The sequence below is a fragment of the Manacus candei genome, unplaced genomic scaffold, assembly GCF_025592945.1.
Source record: "Manacus candei isolate 608988 ecotype Guabito, Panama unplaced genomic scaffold, ASM2559294v1 h1tg000002l, whole genome shotgun sequence".
NCBI classification, from domain to species: domain Eukaryota; kingdom Metazoa; phylum Chordata; class Aves; order Passeriformes; family Pipridae; genus Manacus; species Manacus candei.
In genome coordinates, this window is record NW_026138050.1 from 13,640,576 (window position 1) to 13,663,550 (window position 22,975).

General features: G+C 43.7%; 1 protein-coding gene across 1 annotated transcript; it reads left to right on the forward strand.

Moving 5' to 3' along the window:
* Positions 1-3,264: 3,264 nt before the first annotated feature.
* On the forward strand, positions 3,265-16,401 carry IL20RB (interleukin 20 receptor subunit beta). The gene is made up of 7 exons (XM_051796173.1): positions 3,265-3,476; positions 7,479-7,605; positions 8,320-8,510; positions 11,634-11,758; positions 12,380-12,530; positions 12,830-12,975; positions 13,518-16,401. Exons 1-7 carry the CDS (start codon positions 3,419-3,421, stop codon positions 13,641-13,643), a joined length of 924 nt encoding a protein of 307 aa, XP_051652133.1. The 5' UTR covers positions 3,265-3,418; the 3' UTR covers positions 13,644-16,401.
* Positions 16,402-22,975: the final 6,574 nt, after the last annotated feature.

Genomic DNA, 22,975 nt, shown 5'->3' on the forward strand with positions numbered 1-22,975 from the left:
AGGCAAGGGGAGAGGGAGACAAGTTAAGGGAGGGGTAGGCAGGGCAAGACACAGCAATGAGAGGGAGGGGCAGGCAAGGCAAGGCAAGGCAGGGATATGCAGGGGAAGGGAAGGGAAGGGAAGGGAAGGGAAGGGAAGGGAAGGGAAGGGAAGGGAAGGGAAGGGAAGGGAAGGGAAGGGAAGGGAAGGGAAGGGAAGGGAAGGGAAGGGAAGGGAAGGGAAGGGAAGGGAAGGGAAGGGAAGGGAAGGGAAGGGGCAGGCAATCAGGGCAAGGCAAGGGAAAGCAGGGCTAGGCAGAGCAAGGCGAGGCAAGACAAGGGAGAAGCAGGCAGGGCAAGGTAAAGCAAGTGGGGGGAGGCAAAGAAAGGCACAGCAAGGCAAGGGGAGGGGTAGGCAGGGCAAGGCAGGGCAAGGCAAGGGAGTGCTGGGCAAGGCATGGGAAGGGAACAAGGCAAGGCAGGGGTAGGCAGGGCAAGGCATGGGAAGGGAGGTTTAGGCAGAGAAAGGCAAGGAAAGAGGGGGTAGGCAAGGCAAGACAGGAGTAGACAGGGTAAGGCAATGCAAGGCCATGCCTTGCCTCCCCCTCCCTTGCTCTGCCTTGCCTTGCCTCCCCCTCCCTTGCCTTTCCTCTCCTTCCCTTGCCTTTACTTGTACTGATCTGTGAATTTTTAACTTACTGTTTTAACTAAGCTCAGTGCTTGTTTTGTGATGAAAAATCAGGTTTCTTATCCAAGCTGACAAATCTGCAGCTGAGAAATCACTGGAATCAGTATCCAGGCTTACTGGCCTGAATTACTTGAAATGCAAGGCAAGACTCACAAAGCAAAGTTAATCAGACAGATACTTATCTTTAGAAAAACATGTTTAATAACTTTTATCTTTAGTAAGTTTAGAAACACTTGCTTAATAACGTTAAAATATTTCACAGAAACATAAATGGAGCCATAATTGATAAGGAAAAGTTGTCAAAATGTTTATTTCATCAAATTTGAAGTTACTAGTAAAACTGACAAAGTTCTGAAACAAAACAGTAAAATTGAAAGAGTTCTTTTATCTCTATCAAGCCAAATATTTTCATACAGCATTACAGAATAAGGGAAATTTCAGAAGGTATTTTTTCACTTTAATTGTTGTTGTAATCTGAATAATCACTTCTATTCCAAGCCTCTTGTTTTGCACACCTTAGCCCTGTATATGCACTACCTTCAGCTTCCAGCAAGCTTTCTTTAGACACACTACTTTAGATGTCTGTAATCAAGGAAGAAAATACAGTATAATATTATTGCCATTTTCATTTTAGAGTCCTGCTGATAACTCAGGGCAGTTGCAATCCTAATTATTACAGCAGACTCACTCTCCCTTTCATTGCTCATCATTGGTTGACTCTGATATGGGGCTGTATCCATTTTTCCCACCTTTGAAAATGAAAAGTAGGCTGGCAGGGAGAAACATTTGGAAGGGAATACTTCCAGCTGTGTACTTGGTTCCAATAAATCTCTTGCAAACTGTATGCAAACTCCTTTCTGTGCATCTGTTTCAGCAATAAAAGGAATGGTATGAGGCACAGTTTGTTACAGATCACGTGGGTTTTGAGATACTTCACAACTCTTGTCTAAATATTTACTCAAAATACACCCACATGTTCATGGCACCACAAGAATAACCCAGTGAAGAACCAGATGTGGTGCCCAGCTCTAACTGAGCAATAGCTCAGACCTCAGGGTTGCCTTATTTATAATTTCTTTGCACAACAAGAGAACAGATTGCTGGGGTTTTTTCCCCACTGACAATTAAATTTTGCCTTTCTTCTGCAAATACTTATTTTGCTTCTCAGCAAAAGCAGAGCATCTTATTGCTAACACTCTTAACCACATCCATGCTTTCCTCTCGGACATTTCATTTCACAATAATGAAATCACTCACCACAATATCCATCTTTTTGTTCTCAGAACAGACACTTCATAAAAGGAAATTGGGATAATGAAGAGCAAGAAGATAAAAGTTTACTTGAAAGGTGTTTCAGAGAACATCCTTCTACCATGAAAGGAAAACATTCCCACGTTTGGGAAATGTAGAGAATTATGTGTCTTTCAGTGTGTCCCAAAGATGGAGAGAAGGGAAAGGAAGGAATGATGGAAGGAAAGAGGACAGTAGGGACAAAAGGAGAGGGAGGGCAGAGAAGGCAAGGGAAGGAAGAAAAGAAAGAAGGAAGAGGTGAAAGAAGGAAGAGAGAGGATGGAAAGAAGGTGCAAATTTGGGAATTTAGTTGACTGTGCTGCTCCTACATATCTGAAAATCTGGAGACCTTTGATTAACTGAATACAAATTTGATTCTTTCATAAATAAAAACACCCCTTCTTTCCTTGGAAAACATGTACTAAACATGTTTTGACAGATCCCTTCAGTTCACCACTGAGAACAGCAGTCATGTATTTGCTATTAAAAGGTATCAGAAATCATTTTTTAAAGAAATGGAAAGCACCTTCTGAGGTGGCAAACTGTAAGAACAAGGAAGGGGTTTAGGAGTGAGGTTTCTTACACTCACTTCCATCAGAGCTGAAAACATTTGGTGGGATTTGGCTGTTTCCTCATGTTTTCTGTACGATCTGAATTTCATTTAATTTACATGACATTTTGCAGAACATAAGAAGCTTCCACCTAAACTTTGCTTTTCCCCTGGCCTTGAGGTTGAAGAAACCAACACAACAAACACAAAGAGAGTTACTGCTGCAGCCTTGGAGCCTGTGGGAGGTTTGGGTTTCTCTGAAGGTGTCAGAGCTCCAGCTGAAGATCCTGCCTTCACTCAAGGTGAGACGGAGAGCAGTGGACTTTGGAAGATGCAAAAACCTTGGGATATGTCCTCCTCAGCACACACCCAACACAGCCATCATAAAAGCAGCATTTGAAAATAAATTGGATCACACAAGTCCCTTGTGCCAGCCCCGAGGCACAAAGTGCTTTGTGCAAGGACATAAGACGTGCCCCTGTAATATGGGGGAACGTTCCTGGTGCTTGGAAGAGTCAGGATTTGGGTAGTTTGGGGCTGAGCAGAAAAGTGAGCATTTACAGCTATATGAGTATATCCAAAATGTCCTGTTTCCTCCTCATGATGCCTTTGTTTAAGACATATAATGGCTAATGAAAGAGTTGCACCATCTAGCTGAAAGCTGCACAGACCTGTAAAGAAATGCTGGCAGCAGATTATCGGGGCACTCCCTGGAACTGCACCCTCACGGGGTTTGGGAGACAGGAGGTGTTTGTTTGTAAGACAGGAGGTGTTTGTAAGACAGGAGGTGTTTGCCACACTCCCCTGGAGCTCCACCTCGTGCCCACCATGGGGGCTCCCTGTCCAGGAGGGGAAATTCCTGAGCTGTGTAACAGGATGTGAACGTGGGAAAAGGTGGCAAACACGAGCAAAATGTCACTAAAGCTCATCTGCTTCTTCCTCTGCACCCTGATTGCATCAAATCTCACAGGTAAATGACTAAAATATCTCCACTTAAGGCAGAAGACAAAGGGTTTCTGAGTAACAAAGTCTTTTTCCTTTTGTTAAACATGCCTCTGCAGTGCTTAAGCCAAAGAGTAGCAGGTCAGGTGATCTTGAATTTTAATTCTTTTTCTAAAATGTATATTAGAGTGAGCAAATGAAAAAACAATCTGTAAATTCTGTGTTCTACAGGTCAATTCTGAACTCTAAAGGGAAATTTCAGTTTGAAGGAATTTAAATAATGCTGTATTTGTCTCTGTTCTTTTGCTGTTCTGTGAGAAGCTGAACCCTCAGTTTTTCTTTTAATGCTGATAACTTTGAGCACAGGGATGCCCTGCCTGTGGAGTGGATGCAGGGTCAGAGAGGAAGGATATAAAGTGCTAATGAATAGCTCAAAATGGTTCACTGAGGGTCTCCTTTACCCTGGAAGGAGGTTCTGCAATTTGTAATCTGCTTCTCCAGGTAAATGCTGGACACCAAACACATCTAGAAGGGGTTTGGCCTCAGATCTTCTGACTACATTTCAGTGTTTTTGATGGTCAGTCCCCTAGAAAGCAACATGGTTTGCCAGTGTGTTTGGGTTTTGCCTAGTTCTGTCTTAAATGTGCCATCTTAGGGTGTGTCAACAACATTCAGGTTGTTTCTTGCTCCATTTTTTCTCTGCCTCAGAAAAAAAATTAATATCTTCCTTATTATTTATAGTCCTTAATTGCTGATTACAGAAACTACTAGGAGTTAAGGATGCCTGGCTTTCATTTTCAACATTTAGCTTACAAAGAAATTCCTTTATCTTCTTGGGATGTTATAGACATTATTTTCTTGTTCCCAATATTCAGAATTCAGAATTTCCTTGTCAGATTCCCCTTCCCTGATATTTCCTCAAATGGAGAGGCAGACCATGCTCCAAGATACAAGAAGATGGGGTAATTGCTGCCCTCCAGATTGGCAAAAGGAGATTAAATGATACAACACTTGAAAGTTAAAAAGCCAGTGCTTATTAGCACAGCAGTGAGGAAGGATTTCTCAGCCCCATAAGTAAAATTTTAAGGGACATGCCAGGAAAAGTGGAGATGAGGTAAAGCAATTCTGGACACCACGTAACACCAATTCCAGAGTTACTGTTTCTTCTTGTGTTGTTGAGCCCCTGAAAGGAGAGGATATGATGAATAAAGAGGTAATTGTATTAATATTTTTACAGTGTTCACATGCACTTAACACTAAGTAGTGGTAATAGTAGTGATGAAGTAATGATGAAACATTATTTTGTTCTGTATTCACAAAGCAAGAAGGATATCAAAATCTATCCCAGAGCAATGGAATTTCGTCAGGGTTTATTCAAGACATTTTAAACTGAAAAGTAAGAGAGACAAATGTATTGGATTCCATCATGGGTTTTTTAATTGTAAATTCTTTATGTTTAACAAAAAGAGGACAAAAATATTATACAAAAAGGGTCATCACCATTCTAAATGTAAATATATTCTTCGTGTAACAAACGTACTGCTGAGAGGGTAGGAGGCAAAAATGCTATTTACAGAGAAAATCTGGGCATGTCTTTCTTTGGCATGACTGGAGACATTGGGGTAAGAGTCAGTATGGCTTGAAAGGCTGGAGTTTGGCTTTTCCTGTGAGGCTATTTCCATACTGCTTGGGAATCCAAAATCAGATGGAAATGTGCAGCCCTGAGTCCTGCCTGTGCTCTCTGCCCAGTTGTCCCCTGCACTTTTTTAATGATTGTTTCTTTTTCCTTCAAAATGCACAGACCAGAGTTAATGGATTATTTTAGTACTTCCCTGTTTTCACTTGGTGCTTTCTCTGTTTATATAACTTAGAACTGTCTTTTCTCCCAGTGCTAAACTTGTATTTGCTACAATTGTTTTGTGGGCTGTTGCAACAGATGGGTTGGAGAAACCATGAATATAATTTGTTTGGATATGACACAGGATACATTATGTCTAGATCAAAAGTATTTTAGAAAAGCATGAACCTCTCTTCCAAACCATAACTTTCAGCAAGTTTCAGAAACTTAAACCAGTGAACTTCTTTTATACAGACTCATGCAATGGCATCAGGTACAGAGTTTTTCCTAGTGAAAGGAAGAAAGAAACCTTAGTTTCTGGATGTGAACTTTTGTGGTTCAGCTGAAATGAGGTGACAGGTCTCACTGTGCCAGTAGGAGAGTCACTGGTTTTACCAGGATAACAGTGGACTAAGCTAAGCTATGAAATAACCTTTGGACCATTAAAAGCCAAAGTCCAATTCAGAACTATCTTCCTTTAAAATAGGTTTCTGGACAGTTTAATAAGTCAGGGTTTAGTACTGTTGAATACAAATATATATACCCAAAAAGTCCTGAAGTCAAGGACTTAAAAAATTAGGAAACACAAACACTCCTGTGCAGTTCACCCCTGTTCAGACCTGGAACTTCATTGTGTGCATGAGTCATGTGGAAAACCAGTGTCTGATCATGTAAATGAGGATTGTTATGTAATTCACACACTTAGGTAAGCCAGCTCCCAAAATTAACATGGGAACCAAGAGCACAAAGAAAAGCAGCAAACACCCTAAATGCTGAGAAACGTGGAGAACACAAGAGGCTGAATGGGTGGTTAAGCTGCAGTTTGACATCACTAAGGACTTTTTTTTTTAAAGATTAAAAAGTGCCTTGACACTGACATGGAGCCTCAGCCAGCCAGAAGTGACAGAACTGCTGATATGGCAGAGAGTGACTCCTCTGGTCTCCAAATGGCAAGAAAACTTCTCATCCCAGAAATACCTGGATTTTACTTCAAAGAACAGCTGAGAGTTGTGTCAACAGATCTGTATAACATGTTGAAAAGCGTAAAAAAGTTGGCAACAAGGTTCCCCATATCATTAGTGATTTTATAAAGATACATATACAGGGAATATTCTAGGGGCAGAAAGAAGAAAGATATTGTTCCAATGCTTTAAAAGAGCAATTGTCATGAAAACATTGCTCAGGGATTTGTTAACTTGATTTTGATCCTGGGTAGAACAACTGACATTAACTGGTTTAACTTTATAAACATGGCTCAAAAGAAGACACCCTTTTTAATGGCAAAGGCTATTGGACTATAAACCTGTCAAGTGAAATAATTTAATAAAAGAATAATCTTTAGGTAACATACTGGGATAGAACAGTTACCTTGTTCTGGGGAGTGTGTTTGCCATTGCTACACTGGGTTGGTAGAAACTACTCCACCCATTCCTGCCTTCCAGAGGTTCCTTGGGAACCATTCCCTGCTGGGCAGAGAGAACATAATTGCCCTGGGATGGGAGAGCAGCAGAACAGAGAGAAGTCTGTTCCCATAGGGTAGTGCAATATTTTCCCATGGGGAATCCTCCTTTCTGTGCTCTGCTCCAAACACTGCTGAGGATTTTACATTAAGATACCATGGGATAAAATTAACTCCACTGTGGGTACCAACCCATGCTCTGATGATCTCAGAGTAATGTAATAATTTCATTTATAGAGCATTGAGTAAGTTTATTCTATTAAGAGGTACTTTGCAGCCTACAAGGACTTACATTATTAGAATCCTGCAACATGAAGGGAGCTGTAGCAGAGCCAGGATCTTCCTCAGTGTCCAATCCAACCTGGAGAGAAATTGCACATTCAGAATCACAGCATGCATTGGAACAGTTTATAGAGAGCATTTTTTACTTGACTTCATTAAATAGAATTGGATGGCTTGACCTTTTCTCACAGTTTCACTGATACAATGAAAACCTCTGGAATAAGAAAAAGGCACCTTTGCCTTTCTGCACACAGTGCCAGCCTGACTGGTCTGTCATTTGCTCTTTGGTTGTCACTTCTTCTTTGTAAAATACTTTCAAATACTGAAGTGACAGTAGTGAAATGAAAAGTGTGTATTTCTGATGCAAAACACTGTTTTGTACTATTCTTTTAAGCTATTTTTCTTTTTCCTAGTACATTCAATTTTTTTCTTTCTTTTACTGGGAATTTTAGGTGAAAAAGCTTTGCTGACAGCACCGCAGAACATCTCCATTCTTTCTACCAACATGAAACACTTCTTAACTTGGAGTCCTGTGATCATCCAGGGAGAAACTGTGAGATACTCAGTTGAGTTTCAGGGGTAACTTCTGGTTTTGTCTTCTTGTTTGCTCTTTGAACACTGCTCATCTACACTTAGTCCTACTTTTTTTTCTTTTTTTTTTTTTTATGTTTTGAGCACTATTCAGCTCACAAGCCTAAGAGAAGTTTGATACTCCAGGATTGCTAATCACAAGTGTGGGGGGGGGGAATTCCTTTTACTCCAGTTCTGAGACTGTTTACAGGTTCATCAATACCTGAGTAATCCAAGGTGTGCATTGATTCCACATAAGAAACCTGCCCTTATCCAAAGAATTCAAAAGTTAGGAAGATCAGCCAAAGTTTATGTAGAAGTAGAAAGCTTTTGAGATTTATTCAGTGTTAATCTTTTAAACATTTAACACACATCACAAAAGGTTTCTGATACATCTTGAGCTATGACTTGTATTACAGTATGGCTTTGGAATTCTGGGGTACCAGGAAGGATCAAGTCAAATGAGTGGGCAGGATGTGATGCAGCGACACTGCGTTGGCTCTCCCCACCTCCCACAACATCGAGCTGCATTTGGCTCATGAGCAGGCTGGGAGATGTTCTCTAGATAAATCTAAAACACACCCATACTGCTTTCATACACTCCTGGTGTCCCAGCATATCCCAGTACTGGTTTTACCTGGGAAGGACTAACAGGCAGCCTTAGCCCTGTCACAGATCCCTCTCCTGTCACGCTGTTGCCCGTGTGCTTTCTCTCCTGCTCAGGGAGTACGAGCGAGTGTACGTCAACGAGAGCTGGATCCCCATCTCCGAGTGCTCCCTCATCCCAGCCACGGTGTGCAACATCACAGAGGACATCTCAGCCACCGTGGCCTATAACCTGAGGGTGAGGGCAGCTCTTGGTGCCAGGAGGTCAGAGTGGGGCACCCTGAAAGGCTTCTTCAATCGCAACACCAGTGAGTCCCATTACTGGCTTAAGCTGCGTGGTTCGTGTCAGCTTCTCAGAGTTTGGTGCTGGGGGGTCCCTCAGGAGCTGGGGTTGTTTAGCCTGGAGAGGAGGAGGCTTAGGTGAGACCTTGTCACTCCCTACAGCTCCCTGAAAGGAGGTTGTAGCTGAGTGAGCATCAGTCTCTTCCATCAGGCAAGCAGCAGTAGGACAAGAGGTCACGGTCTTAAGCTGTGCAAGGGGAGGTTTAAGTTGGACATTGGGAAGAAGTTCTTTACAAAGAGAGTGATTTGGCATTGGAATGGGCTGTCCAGGGAGGTGATGGAGTCACTGGACTTGGTCCCATGGTCTGGGTGACAAGGTGGTGTGGGATCAAAGGTTGGACTCGATGATCTCAGAGGTCTTTTCCAACCTCGCTGATTCTGTGTGTCTGTGACTCTGTGTGTGGTGCCTGCCACACAAAGCCCAGATATCCACAGAGCACATCCTGCTTCTCAGCTCCTCTCATGCTGTGCTGAGATGTTTCACTCCTAGACAGCCATGCTGTGTCCTTGGACAGGAGGCAGGGCCAAATACACCAGGGCTTGAATTTGAAGGGTTTCAAAGACAGTCAAGGTAACTGCAGGCATTTCTTCTGGCAAGCTGGTTGTTCCTGCTCCTGATTTCAAAGAGTTATGATCAACTAGGATAGCTGTCAACTAATCCATGTCATCTAGTCACTTCTAAGGGCCCAGAACCTCATCCTATGGGAGCATTCACTCTAGAAAAGTCATGTCACCCTATGTCTGCCTTATACTATCCTGAAAATCCAGTTCCCTCCTCCCATGTTGTCAGATATATGAACTAATCTCAGAAGAGGAAAGAAAAATGGAAACCATATAATTGCCCTCATTCTAGCAATGCAGGGTATTTTCTCCATATCCTTTCAACTCCTGCAAAGCCTGAGGCCCAGCTCAACCCAAGGATCACGATGCAGCCTAAAATTAGTGTACAATTTCCAGGGTTTCTCTGGAATCATTACCTCTGTTCTCTGCCATGTATTCAACTGCTTTCTGCAATAAAAACTTATGGTGGAAAACCTCTGTTGAGGTGACTATTCAGCTGTAACTCTCAGTCTGGGATGGGCAGCAGTCATCAGGTCTAGCTAAGGGAGAAAATGCCTGTCCTAGACCAGAGCTGACCTGATATTGAACCTTCATCAGTCTTTGGAAGTTACCCACTACTTCATGAGTGAGCAATCCTCACTCATACAGAACTCTCAGCAGAGCAGCATCAGAAGTGTCACCTAAGTTGGTGAATGTGTCGCTTGGTGTGGCAGATTATTCTAGATAGTGCCTTAGCTGAAAAATCCCTCCCTTTTCCAGCAGCTCTGGTGGCACAGAGTTGAGCCACAGACCACAGTGTGAGGCAGAGAGAGGGGAAGGACATTCCTGAGACTGACATGAGAAAAGCAGCAGCTTTCTCACAGTTCAGTGAAGTATTTGACAGCTTGGTTCTGTGCCTCAGGGACCTCAATACAATCCTCTGGCTAAGCTGTGAAAGTTAGAGGATACAGCTTGCAGTGGGATGCAATGTGAATACGACAAAGGTTAAAAAGAGAAGGAAAAGTCGCTCTAACTTCTTGTCCTTCTGCATTTTTACTGCTTGCTTTCCCTTGTCTCTGCTTTCACATCTCTTAGGAAACCTGGCATGGAGTCTGAGAGGAGCTCAGGAATCCAAACACAGCCCACAGGTTGTGTATGGGGTTCCTAGACAGTCAGGGCATCAGCACAGCCCACGGTGCTTCCAGGCTGAGGAGCTCCAGTGTCAGAGGCGTAGGTGTAGAATCACACAAAGTATGATAACACATGGAAAATACTTTGAAAAGATCTTCTTAAAACTAACAATTTAGTCAGTCTCACTTCTTCATTTATCAGAATTCAAATAGTTAGTTGGTATCCAGTGTGCCAGCACAGAGCTAAAAAGAAATGCTCTTACTTGGTTAGTAGTTGCATCTTGCAATGCCTCTTTGTTGCTCAATATTTGTTTTTAACGTCCAAATAATGTTAATAATTTTCTGTTTTAATTTTGAGGCATAGTGTTAAGCAGAATTTCAGCTTTCATTTTAAAAGTACAAGTAGATTTCCAGGTCTCCCATTTGTGGCACATCCATCATGAACATACTTGGCTTTTATGTTTTCATATTGCTCAGTACTTATGGCAGTTCCCTGGATGTAAAAGTAAATTCTATTAAGAGTATCTCTTCTGTGTGGGACTATGCATTGCTTTCCTTCCTTTCTTGAAAGCAGGGAGGTTGAAACTGATTTCAGCTACAGCAGAGTGCTAAATAATGGCATAGATAAGCAGTGCAGAGATGATCTCTGGCTTGTCTCGATTCCCAGTTCACAAATGTACAGTGTGTAGTTTCATCTATACTTGACCGATTCTCATTATTTCACTAATATTCCTCCCAGCAGAATTCCAGGCAAAACCAAGCTTTGAATACCAAAGTAAGCAGGAAGCAAATCACCTGCAGATTCACTTGCATAAATTTACAAAAAATTAAGCCACAGCAGATCATCAACCCAAGTCTACCTAAAACCATGTAGACCCTGAAAGAAAATCAGGATTCATGTGAAATGCCAGAGTTATCCTGAGGCTCATAATGCTTTTTCCTTCACCTTTGAATAACTGCCAAAATTCCCATAAAAAAACAGTGGTTTCTCAGCTCCTGTTCTGCATGTTAGTGCTCAGCTAATGCCCAGGAGCAGAAGAGCTGGGCTGATCTGGTGTCTCTGCTTCTGGCTGCCCAGCTGGTTCTGCCGCAGTCGGTCACGTGGGGCCCTCAGGCCAGACAGTTCCTCTGCTGGAGAAAATTCAAAACCTTTCAAGTTCTGCGCGACTCAGCTCTTGCCAAGCTCCGGTTTGAAATGCCCGTCATGGTCCTTCTCCTGCTGGAAGTCTCTTACTGCATCTACACATCCTGGGAGGTAGAGCAGAGGGGTTTCTGCCCCACTGAAGCAACCAGCTGTTATTCCACATTAGTGTTACTGTGCTTGTGATGGCAGCTTCTCTTCCTCTCCAGGCTGGGAAAGAGAGGAGGGTTTTAAAGGTTGCCTCTGATGTGATAATGGTGCTCTCTCTGTGTTGGCAGCTTCCCTGACCCCCCCTGTGATGAAGGTCATAGCAGATGGGTATCATTTACTAGTGGAGCTGGAAGAGATGGGGCCTGCCTTTCAGTTCTGTGTTCTCTACTGGAAGAAGGGCCAGGAGAGGAGGGTGAGTGTTACCCTTGGGTTTTGGGTAATAAGAGAGAGCCCTCAGAGAGATCACACAGACACTGCCCAAGGCTCGTTTGCCAGTCCAAGCTCCTGCTGGGAGGCTGGAGGACCTGCCTGGAGTTGGTGTGTGCCATATCACTGCACATACCACTGGGCTGCTCTTACCCTCATGGAGAAGCTTGTCTGTTCCTTCCACATTTCCTTCTCTGGGAAGAGGAGTCCCCCCAGGTACCTCAACTGTTGAAAGAAAGCAGAAGGCAGGTATTCTTCACACACAGCACAACACTCAGACCAGGCAGGACCTTAGTCACCGAGCCCCTACACCAGGGGAGTAGGTTACAGTCTGGTGTTGAGGCCCAACATCATCATTATGCCTCTCTGGCTTACAGCTTCTTCTTTCCATCCCCTCCTACCCTTCCAGATGTGTGTGGTCTCATTCTGCACTCCAATGTGCTTCCTTGTTTGCTGTCCCTTTCTTCCCTTACAGAGCCCTCACTGACACCTCCTGCTGCTCCTTCCTTTCTCCCAGTAAAGTCTGGGCAGCATCATGGCAGAGCTCCTGTTCCAAAACAGGTCCTTGCCCTCTGTTCTGATACTTTCTCTCCTGATTCTGTGGCAGATGCAGCAGAAGCTGGTGAAAGAAGTCAGCTCTGTGGTTCACCTGGACACCATGGAGGCAGGAGCTGAGTACTGTGTGAAGGCTCAGTCGTACGTCGAGGCCATCAACAGGAGCAGCAGCTTCAGCCAGACCCAGTGTGTGAGAGCCCAGGGTGAGAGCCAGCCCTGCTTCCTATTCCCCTGGTGTAGTCATGCCCAAGGACACTCAGCAGCTCCTCCTTTATTTCCACCCTGTATCTCCTGTCTTGTTTACAAGTGTGCCCATTTGTTCCTTGGGAGAGGTAAAAAAGGGAGACTCGTGAGTGCAGCCCCCTGCACTGGCACAGGTATCCTTTCCTGGAGTGTGTCAATGAGGGATCTCACCAGGATGGGTGCAGGGTTCAGGCTGACTGCAGTGAGTGTTTGTCCTCACAGTGTCTCTGAGAAGTTTTACTGTTTCTGTTATTTCCAGGTGACACATCCATGTGGCTGGTTACTGCCCTCATCTCCTCTGCTGGCTTTGCTGTGGCTGCTTTAACCCTGCCTTTCCTCACCTGGAAAACAAGTAAAATCTTTCAGTACTCCTGCTGCCCAGTTGCTGTCCTGCCAGACACACTGGTAACTTTTTTTTACCGTGCTTTATTGGTTTTTAGGGTGCTGGGTATTCCCAGGAGCATGGGTCAGGCAGGAAAGGCAGACACATAGGAAACCGTGCTCATTCCAGCGTGATGGGCTGAGCTGCAGGGACCCAGCAGCCCTGAACTGGCTGCACAGCTGTCACTGACTTTAGCACAGAGCCCTGAGCAGGGAAGATGCTCCTGGTGCTTGTGAGGCATGGACTGACCCTGCCTGAGCAGCTGCTCCCTGAACCAGACGGCTGTGTCGTTGGGAACACTGCTCCACGTCCCCTGGAACCAGCTCTGAGCTGCTCAGCTCCTTGGTGAGGAGGAATCTAACATCAAAGGCTCCCTCAGGACTCTGTTTAAATGCCCAGCTCAAGTGACAGTGCAGGTGGCAGCTTTGATGGGTGAGGGTTCCTGAGCACTGGGTCTCTGGGCAGTTGTGTAGGAAGGATGAGAGGAACAGTTTGTGGGGAGAAGCAGAAATGCAAGCAGACCGGCTCATCAGAGGGTGTTTGAGTGAGTGCATTTGTTTTGCAGAAAGTATCAGAGCCCTCCAGCCAGCTGATACTGTGTGGCAGTGAAGGAGCTGAGCAGTGTGATCTGATGGTGGTTGTGATGCCCTCAGAAGAAGTTCTCCGACTGTGGCTACAAGAAACACTTTAGAGCAGCCCAGAAAACAAACAGCCTCTTTGTAGCATCTTCATCCATCTGCATCAAAAGCAAGTAGAGGTGACAGCTGCCAGTTCTATGCCTCCCCTTCACATCCTTACCCAGGAGCAGACATGAGGTAACTCAGTTCCCTTTCCCACATGGGTGGTCCTAAGGCAGAGCTCACCCTTCACCCACCAGGACTTCACCAGAGCAATGCACTTGGAGCCCAGTGCCTCAGTTCCAAACCATTTCAGCCTCAGTGTTTTGCCTCAATAAGAGCTTCTTACACTGCAAAACCAGCTGGGATGAGCAGGGAAAAAATGTTTTTTAGGGCTGCAGGCCCTGAGCTGAGGTGACACTCATTGAAAAGGGTGTTGGCAGTGATTGAATCCTGATTTGCTGCGTGTGACAGATAACAATGTATGGTGCCACCAAAACTTACAGACAGTGCCATGAGGGATGACTGGATTTCACCAGTACTTAGGAGCAAGCTATGTGAGAAACATCCAGACTTCAGAGCTGGTTGCAGGGAGTGATGAGAACATTTTGGGTGCAGAGCTTTGCAAGAGCAGCAGCATCACTAACAATGTATATGTCCAAGATCATCTAATCAAAAATAGGAACGCCCTGTATGAGTGAAGGAAAAACTAGGACCTTCAGAAAAAATATAACTAGGAATTAATTGTTTAAGTGAGAGGGAGTGGAGGAAAATAGGGGAAAGACCAAGAAAGGTAGGCTCAAGAAATAGGAGAAGAAATAAAAAGGGACAAAAGTAAGTGCAGATCGTGGTCAGGATTGCCCAGGGTGCCTGCTGGGCACCCCTGGGGTTCAACAGCAGGACATTGACTGTGTCACACCAGGCAAATGATCTTCTGTGGTCAGGAGGGCCAGGCTGAGGGGCAACGGGCTAACGGAGGAATATCAGGATGAATGGAACAAGCATCACAGCATTGTCATGGTAGTGATGATTCCAGGCCTGACAACATCACTATCGTCCAGATATCCTGTCCTCTTAAGGAAAGATATTGCCAAAGACACAAGAAATTCCTTCTAAGTACAAATAAAATATAGTTGTTTTGTATATTGCAATTGTGGCTGTCACTTTGGGGAAAAAAAAAGTAATTTCTTACCTCTGAAGCAGAGACTTGTGTTAGCAGGGCATGAAAAGACATTGATCTGAGAAGCTTTTTTTTAAGGCTCTCAGTGGGTCTAATGAAATGCAAGACATCTCTTTCTTAAAGAATATGTTTTCTTAAATTTCATTCTTGCAATCTTGCATGAGGCCATCGGGTGGCAACAAAGCACCGTGAAAAAGTAGAAGTGACTCAGGACTATCTATACCTGTATTGTCCTGTCCAGGCTTTTACCCCCGGTCCTGATCAGCACCTCCTTTTCGTGTTGCAGCTCAGTTGCTTGTTTTATTCCTGTCTCACTGGCTTCTGTCTGGACAGTATTGGGATGTAGTACTTTGGTGTTAAATCATAAGATTGTTCCTGCTGAATATTTAGCAAATTACAGAGTGAAAAAATCCATGCATTGAAGGTCCGAGCATTGAAGACTCAGAGCTGATTATCAGTTTGTTGCTAATTAATTGGGAAATGCCTGGTTGCAAACACCCACGTGATGCTGAGCCCAGACAAGATTTGGGAGCAAAGAGGAGAAGTGCATGTGCATGGGGTGATGTGACAAGTGCTGAGGGTCCCTAAATCAAGCTGGGGTGGCAGTGGAGGCATCCAGTGGCTGACTCCAGCAGCAGGCAGTGCACAGCAGTGGTTTTTTGGAGGACAGTCAGCACAGAAGTTCACTCCCCTGCAGGATCAAAGGCTCTTTGTCAAACACCCCCTTTAGCCAGTGCTTGAATTTTCAAGCCATAGTTCCCAATCCCAGAGGCCTTGGTGGTAAGGCTGGCTGAGAGAGTTCCTGTGCCTCCCATTAATCCTTATTTTATTGGATGAGTTTAGTGTCTTGGTTACTAGAGTGCCCCACAGGAAAATGTCCTTGTTCATTCCACAGCTAAAGGTCCAAAAAGCCTCAGCAATTCCACCTATCTCTTCCCCTGACACTGCTGCATTATGGCAGTACCAGCAATTGTTTAGGGATACAGAGAAAAGAAGGGAAAGAAAAGGCCCCTTGAATGTGAAAAAAAATTATTTTAATGCATAATTTCCAGCTGCACATTAAGCATGGAGCATATGTTTCTTTCTCACTTGCAATAACAGATTTTATGTCCCTCCTCATTGCCAATAAAGCACTAAACTGTTGTAGAAAACTGTGCAGACAACGTTAAACAAAAGAAACAGCTGAAAAAAATTCTTACAGTAGGGGCATGGAAGGGAATTGTTTGAGTGCCACTGCCACCTCAGCGAGGCTATTTTCAATTTACATCAGGACATTCCATTTTATGGCCACTTGAAGCCAAATTTGAGATGGTGGTTGAAAATCCCCAGCAACCTCCTCCCTTTGAGGGCTGTGCTGCACTTTGTGGAGCCTGAACAGAACAAGGGGGATTCCTCTGCCCCCTCCCTGTACCCAGTAGCACAGTGGCATTGGCGTGGGCAGCTGCCATCAGTGCCTCCCTGCTTCATTTCCCTGCATTCCAAGAGTTAATTGTGCCTCAGCAGTCATGGCAACCACTGCCTCTGATCACTGATTTTGCTCCCACGACCACGATGCCACATTTCAAAGGAGGACCAGAGAAGTCACCGCAGCGAAGAGCGCCGTGTGCTGACGAACTTTGCTCTCTTTCTTCTTTCTTTCTTTCACTCTAAGTGGCTCCATTTCTTTCAAAATACATTTCCTTTTTGCTTTTCTCAGTATATGTTGTACGAAAATAAAGCACAAACCTGCAGCATCTTTTCAGTGAGTTTTGTTTCCGTGCTGAATGCTTGTAACCTGTGGGCTGTGACTCAAAAAACCCTCAACTTTCTCCTTGTAAGAACAGAAGAAATGGTACTAAGACCAGTTTTCAAAGGAAAAATTATGCAGACCAGCATAAAAACTGTTGATTACATGAACATTTGAGAAGAGCTACATATTACTGCATTGACAAGAAAACAAGGAATTCAATTATCTGTTCTGTGACACTAAGTGGCTGAAATATAGCCTAATTTTTCCTGTGAAGTGTATTTCCTTAGAAGTCTATTGCTGTTTACAACTTTTAAAAGCCAATATTAATATACAGTCCAGCATTTCACTGTCCAATCAGATATTTACCTTGATAAATTGCTATTTTAAGTATTTACTGCATCATTTCTGCATGTTTTGTCTCTTTGAAATTTAACAGCTTTCTTATAAAATTAAGAAGTAACCAAAATCACTGGTTTGGCTGCAAGTCAATTGAGTTTCTTGCAAAGGTGGTACTGTGTCCTGCAAATGAACTGCTACAAAGATAATAAACATCCAAACCACTGCAGATACACGTATTTGCTGTTCAAAGAATGTGTGTACAGATGATTCTGTTGTTATTACAGCACAAAACTGCAGAAACAGAAAATTACTCAGTTCAGGTCTCTTGTGGTCTTTCTCAATAAATGGGCTATAAAAAAAAATCAGGAATTACTAAATCAAGATATAAAAGCAATTAAAAGATGGCAAGGTTAAGTGAAATTGCCCAAGTAAATACATCACACGGGGCCCTAATTTGGTTCCATGCAGTTCCTGGGCTATAATTTAGCTGTTACTACAGAAATGGCTCCATCTGAGGACTTTAATGTCCGGGATTTGCTCAGGATCAAACTCTCACCTTCCTTGAGAGCCAAGGGCGTGCTGTCACGGTGCAGCCCAGCAGGCAGTGATCCTACCCCAGACATCCTGCTCACCCTACAGCCCCCAGTCCCACAGGGGGGAGCAACCCAAAGGACCTGTGTCTTCATTGTCCATTGGGATATTAACAGTATCTGATGGGGTTTTTACATTATCTTTTATTTTTTTTATCAGACATCTGAATCAAGAGCGTGAGGCCTATTTAAAGACGGAGCAGAGGCTTAAAATAATTACATTCTACCTGCCAAACAATTCACATTTGGCAGGACTATTTTAACTGAGTGCTCTATATCTGTATCTATCAAATCATGCAAATCTCTTCTGTGCTATGGGTGTTGCATTAACTTACACAGAATAGAAAGGGTCTGTAAAACCTGAATGACTTGGAGACTGTCAGTGAGCACATGGTGGAGGAAAGAAGATGTCTGAAGATGCACACAGCCTTTGACTTCAAGTGGAGAGGTGGGATGTTCCCTACCTGAGACCTTGCAAGATGCTGAGAACAGAAAGGACTTTTTCCCCAGCCAAAACTCAGTCAAGGAAAGGGTTGGAAAGAGGCAATATTCATGATCAGCTGTGAGCTTGGAAATATTACCAGGCAGTCTTTATGCTACTGCTGAGCCTCTTTCCTCTTGCAGCTCCATTGCTATTTAAGTTCCCAGATTTATAGCATTTTCCCTTTGAAGAATTTCTCTGTTATTTTGCCCCCCTACTGAGGCCAGAGAGTTCATTTAGACCTGTGAAAGTGGTCCCTGATACAAGGCAGCTACAGCTCTATACTTTTTAGCATATTGTGGTCTTCAAACCTGCCTTCCACTGCACAGTCCTTCTCTTCTCACTGCTGTGCTTTCATTCTGGTGAGTGTCCTGCTCGTCCTCCAGGTTGCTCATATATCTCATCCCTCCTGCTGCTATCCAGACAGGCTGATGGCTAACATTTTCCCTCTTTCTGCCAAGTCCTGGCCTTGACTCCCTCTTCTGCCATCTGGTACAACTTCATTGTTAAATTTGACATTGTTCCCAACACTCTGCTGAGTTTGGTGCCGCCTCAGATGTCCTGCAGTTTAGAGGGTGTCTCTCACCATGACACTGTGTGTCATTATGGGACAGTCTTACCCAGCCCTTCTCACACAGTTTGGCATTTTATTAGTCACTTTTGCATACTCATTCACTTTTCTTCCAATGCACTGTGAAATGCTGTCCCCTGCTAGGCAGGAGCTTTCTGAGCACCAGCCTGTCATCTGCCTGTTGACCTTTTCCCTTCCACTTGGAACAGTTATGCAATTACCTGGCTTTGCTATGGAGAGAGACCTTTTCCACTATGTTTTGCTTTTACTATCGATCTCTTGATGTTTAGTTTGGTTGTTTTGCCTTTTGCTGTGCTCCTGGGGGAGAGACTCGTGCTCAAACTTAGACTTGGTACCAAAATGTTTAAAACCTCCTGTATGGATAAAGGTGCTGTGTTCTGTAGCTTTTGTTAACCAAGTGAGGGTTGGTCTGTTCTCCCAGGTAACCAGCGACAGGAGAAGAGGACACAGTCTTAGGATGCACCAGGGGGGGTTTAGATTGGACTTTAGGAAGAAGTTCTTTATAGAGAGAGTGACCAGGCATTGGAATGGGCTGTCTGGGGAGGTGGTGGGGTCACCGTCCCTGGAGGTGTTCAAGGAAAGACTGCATGTGACACTCAGTGCCATGGTCTGGTTGACAAGGTGGTGTTCAGTCACAGGTTGGACTCGATGATTTCAGAGGTCTTTTCCAACCCCACGGATTCTGGGACTCTGTGGTTCTGTCTCAGTGTAGATCAACTGCAGTGTTCTGTTGCATTCAGCTTCTAGAGCCGACCTGCCTTCCTGGGGCGGCCAAACTTTGCACTCACCTTCAGCATCTCTACCCTGTGTCCCTTTGTCTCCGAGCCAGAAGTCTGCTGGACATCATGAACACAGGCTCTTGATCCCTTGGCTGGGAATGTGCCTCCAGACAGGACGGGCATTCATTCTGTGCAAGTCATACTGGGCCCCTCAAAAAGCCCTCCCTGCATTTTGCACAGGAACATGAACTGCAGGGTACAGAGCTTGCTCAAACAAATCTGCCTGGTCACCCCTTTCTGAACTAAAAGCTCATTGCCAATCATATTCTACCACTTGAAATGCCTGGACATATGGATGAATCCTAATTATGGGAATAAAATTCACAGACATACAAATAAGCAACGTTATTCTTCATATAAATGACACCAAGTGTGCACAGTTTACTCCTTTGCCAGGCAGAAACTGAAAACTACAGACATTTAAATGTTCTAGCTGCTGTCCCTAAAAATATATTGATAATAGAAGGGAAAAAATGTCTTTAAAAAAACCTCCAACAAGGAATTCATATGAATGAATTCATCTGTAGTTAGTGGATTAGGCACCTGCAAAGGCACAGTGGGATATAACAATATATACCTTTATATGAATATGGAAATCAGATGCCTGGGTTATAAAAGAGCATGTTTGTGTAATGAACCCTTTGACATTTCTCAGCACTGCCCTGTTCATTGTGGCCACCTTTGCTCTATAGCTGTGATTTTGCCAGGCTGGGGTGCCTAAGAATATTGAATAACTCACAGGGCTCTGATGTGCAAGAATGCTTCTTTAATCACAGCAATAAAGAATGTGGTTTCTGCTTCTAGAGTTCTTCTTGAGTGGGGATGTAACTTCTTGTAATAACTTACACATATCAAAGCAGAGATAACCTCAACAGAAAGTGCTAAATATTAATTAAACTTCCATCCCGATCCAATCCAACAGTCAATTGAGAGGAAATAATTCTCGTAACTGCGAGACAGAAAAATTTCTAATTCTAAAAGTAGGATAAACACTACATCTTGTTCACTCCCAGCAGAGGTGGACACACATAAATGGCCTATTGGGAATGGCCTCAGGAATATCCTGCTTGCTCAGCCGTGACCTTTTGGACTGTCTTTTGAGGCAACTCACCAGTCAGCTCTCCGAGACACGAATCACAACATGACTCAGACCTGTCACTTCTTTTCATCTCCCTTCCTCTCCACCAGCTGCTGGAAGAATTAAATGCAGATAGCAGATAAGTACAAATCTGTTAACATCCCAGTCCCACCCCTGTTTTACACCGAGAGCAGCACTGGATGATTAATGCAATGCTGTTTGGGACAGACTGCAAATCAGAGAGCTGCAAAGCCCCTGTTTGTCACAGCAGGGGAAAGAGTGGCTGGAGTGGGACTGTCCTGGTGTCCAGGCAAGGATGAGCAATGCTGACAGCTGATCAAAACATCCACACCAGCCACTCTGAGGTGGGCACTGAGGGATGTCCTGTCTGCTGACCAGGGCCGAGGGAATTGTTGTGGGGAAATCATACAGGAGAACCAACAGTTTGTTTTACCGCCTTCCTTTCTGTCAAGACTGCTAAAGGTCTTTGCTACAGCACTGTCACAAATCATTTTTTGCCTGGTTGGTTTAGGAACAGGAAGAATTTCCTGAGCAATCTTCTTGTCCTTGACTAAAATGCCCACAAGCAAAGTACACGAAAGACACACTTCAAGTCATAAATTAAACCAAAGACCGGGATTTCATATGGAATCAATATTCAGCCCACCTTCACATCTACCCTGGTGGGACTGCCCATTTGCTGAGGGCTTAGTTTCTGTAAAAAAAAATCAGTACTAATGTCTCTCAGCAGCATCTCTTAGATGAACAGGATTATACAGCTCAGCCTGTGTGCTCAGAGTGCTGAACACAGGCTACTTTGGGTCAGACCTCTGAGAAAAAAGAATAAAACCCAAGGTGAAAACGGTGCAAGGGAGCCTGCACACAGTGGAGAGAAGACAAACTATGCAAAGTTGACTAATATACAACTGGGGGAATTATATAGAGCATTTCCATCCCATCCCTCTTCTCTGAACATAAAAGTCAAACTTACTATTTTGCTGGACAGAGTGGGGACAGGGGAAGTATATTGGGGGCACACCAATAATTCATATTTACCGTGGTAAGGGACCAAGAAAAAAATGAGCTATGCAGATCCCTATGTCCAAAGAGGAAAATTCTGGCTAGAAAAGGAGATTTTGAAGCATTTGCAAGACAAATGAATTGAGCAGGTGGATTCTGTGGCTCTGTGGTGCTGAGGAAAAGCAAAGATGGGCTGTCAGGAGGGGTCCAGCCCAAGGAGGCAGGAGGAGCTGGGAAGCCAAATCCAGTGACAGCTGGAAAGGACAATACAACTACATGAGGAATCCCAGGAGGGCAGAACTGTAAGAAATGAAAATTTAAAGAAAAGCTATAGGGTTTTAAAAATGTTGATTTAAACCCAGTATATAATCCCACACAGCTGACACTGCTGGTAACAAATAAACAACTAGACTAAGCTCACCATGCCCCCATCATACCAGAGGACCCAAAAGTAGGGCTTCCTCTCATTTCACTGAATGGTGCTTCTGTTTCCCACTAAGTGAAAAACACAGCCTGATTGAAAGGTTCCTTTGCAAATGCTATCATTATTTTAAATCCTGTGGGTCACATTCTTTTTGGATGCGAGTAAATACTGAGTAATAACAGTTTACACTGATCCTGTAAGAAATAGTAAAGGAAAAGGGGTTTAGCTATAACCTGTGAAGGCAGGGGTTTTTTACAACATCAGAGGAAAGCTATTGCTGCAGAAAGGTTTTTAAAGATTCTCGTAGCCACAACATGAAAACTACTTCTCTATAGCATTCAAACCCTTCTACTGTACTATTAAAGATAATACCACGTAAATACAACTTAATCCAGGCATCCGAACTGCCTTCTGCATCATATGTATGATCTTTCCATTTTTATACACAACAAATCTGATAAACAGAGATTATATAAAGAGAAGGCACTGGAGTATTACAGCATGAGTATAGCACAGACTAGTTTCCTTCTTTTCAAGTAATCCCAATTTATGCAGCCAGAGGAGTCTAATAATGAAAAAAAAAAACAACCTGACTTCCTTTAGGAAACAGAAAACTATTCATATTAAAAAGTAGCATATTTTACTTTGTCTTTGATATTGCTAAATGTTTATTTTTCTAAAAGTTCTGTATCACAAAAGGGACTGAATTTCTGCTTTATTTTTCTTTTTTTTTTTTTTTTAAATATACTGCCACTATCTCTGTTCTCAACAGCTCTACCAGCCCGAAAAAGAAGAATGAAGAAGATAAGGAGGAACAGAAATAGAAATATCCGTTAGATTAGGAGTAAAAACAAAATGTAAGAAGTATTTAGGACAAAATTACCACAGATAACAAAACCCTTGGATGCCCACCCCTCTGGGAGATGGGCACGGGGAGCAGCAGAGTGTGAAGATGTTGGTGCTGCAGCCAGAAAACACAATCCACAGGGCAACAGAAAGAGCAGATTTGTGAGAAAAGAGCTGTAAAGACCTATATTCACACTTAGAGAAGTGTGATGATTCAGATGCTGACAGCCACTTGAAAGACAATCCTGAAGAACAGCACCAGTTTCCTTGTGAAGGCTTTCTGTCAAAGTTTCAAGTGCTTTGTTTACTCCTCTAAGCAAGTGGATAACCCTGAGAAACACAGAACAC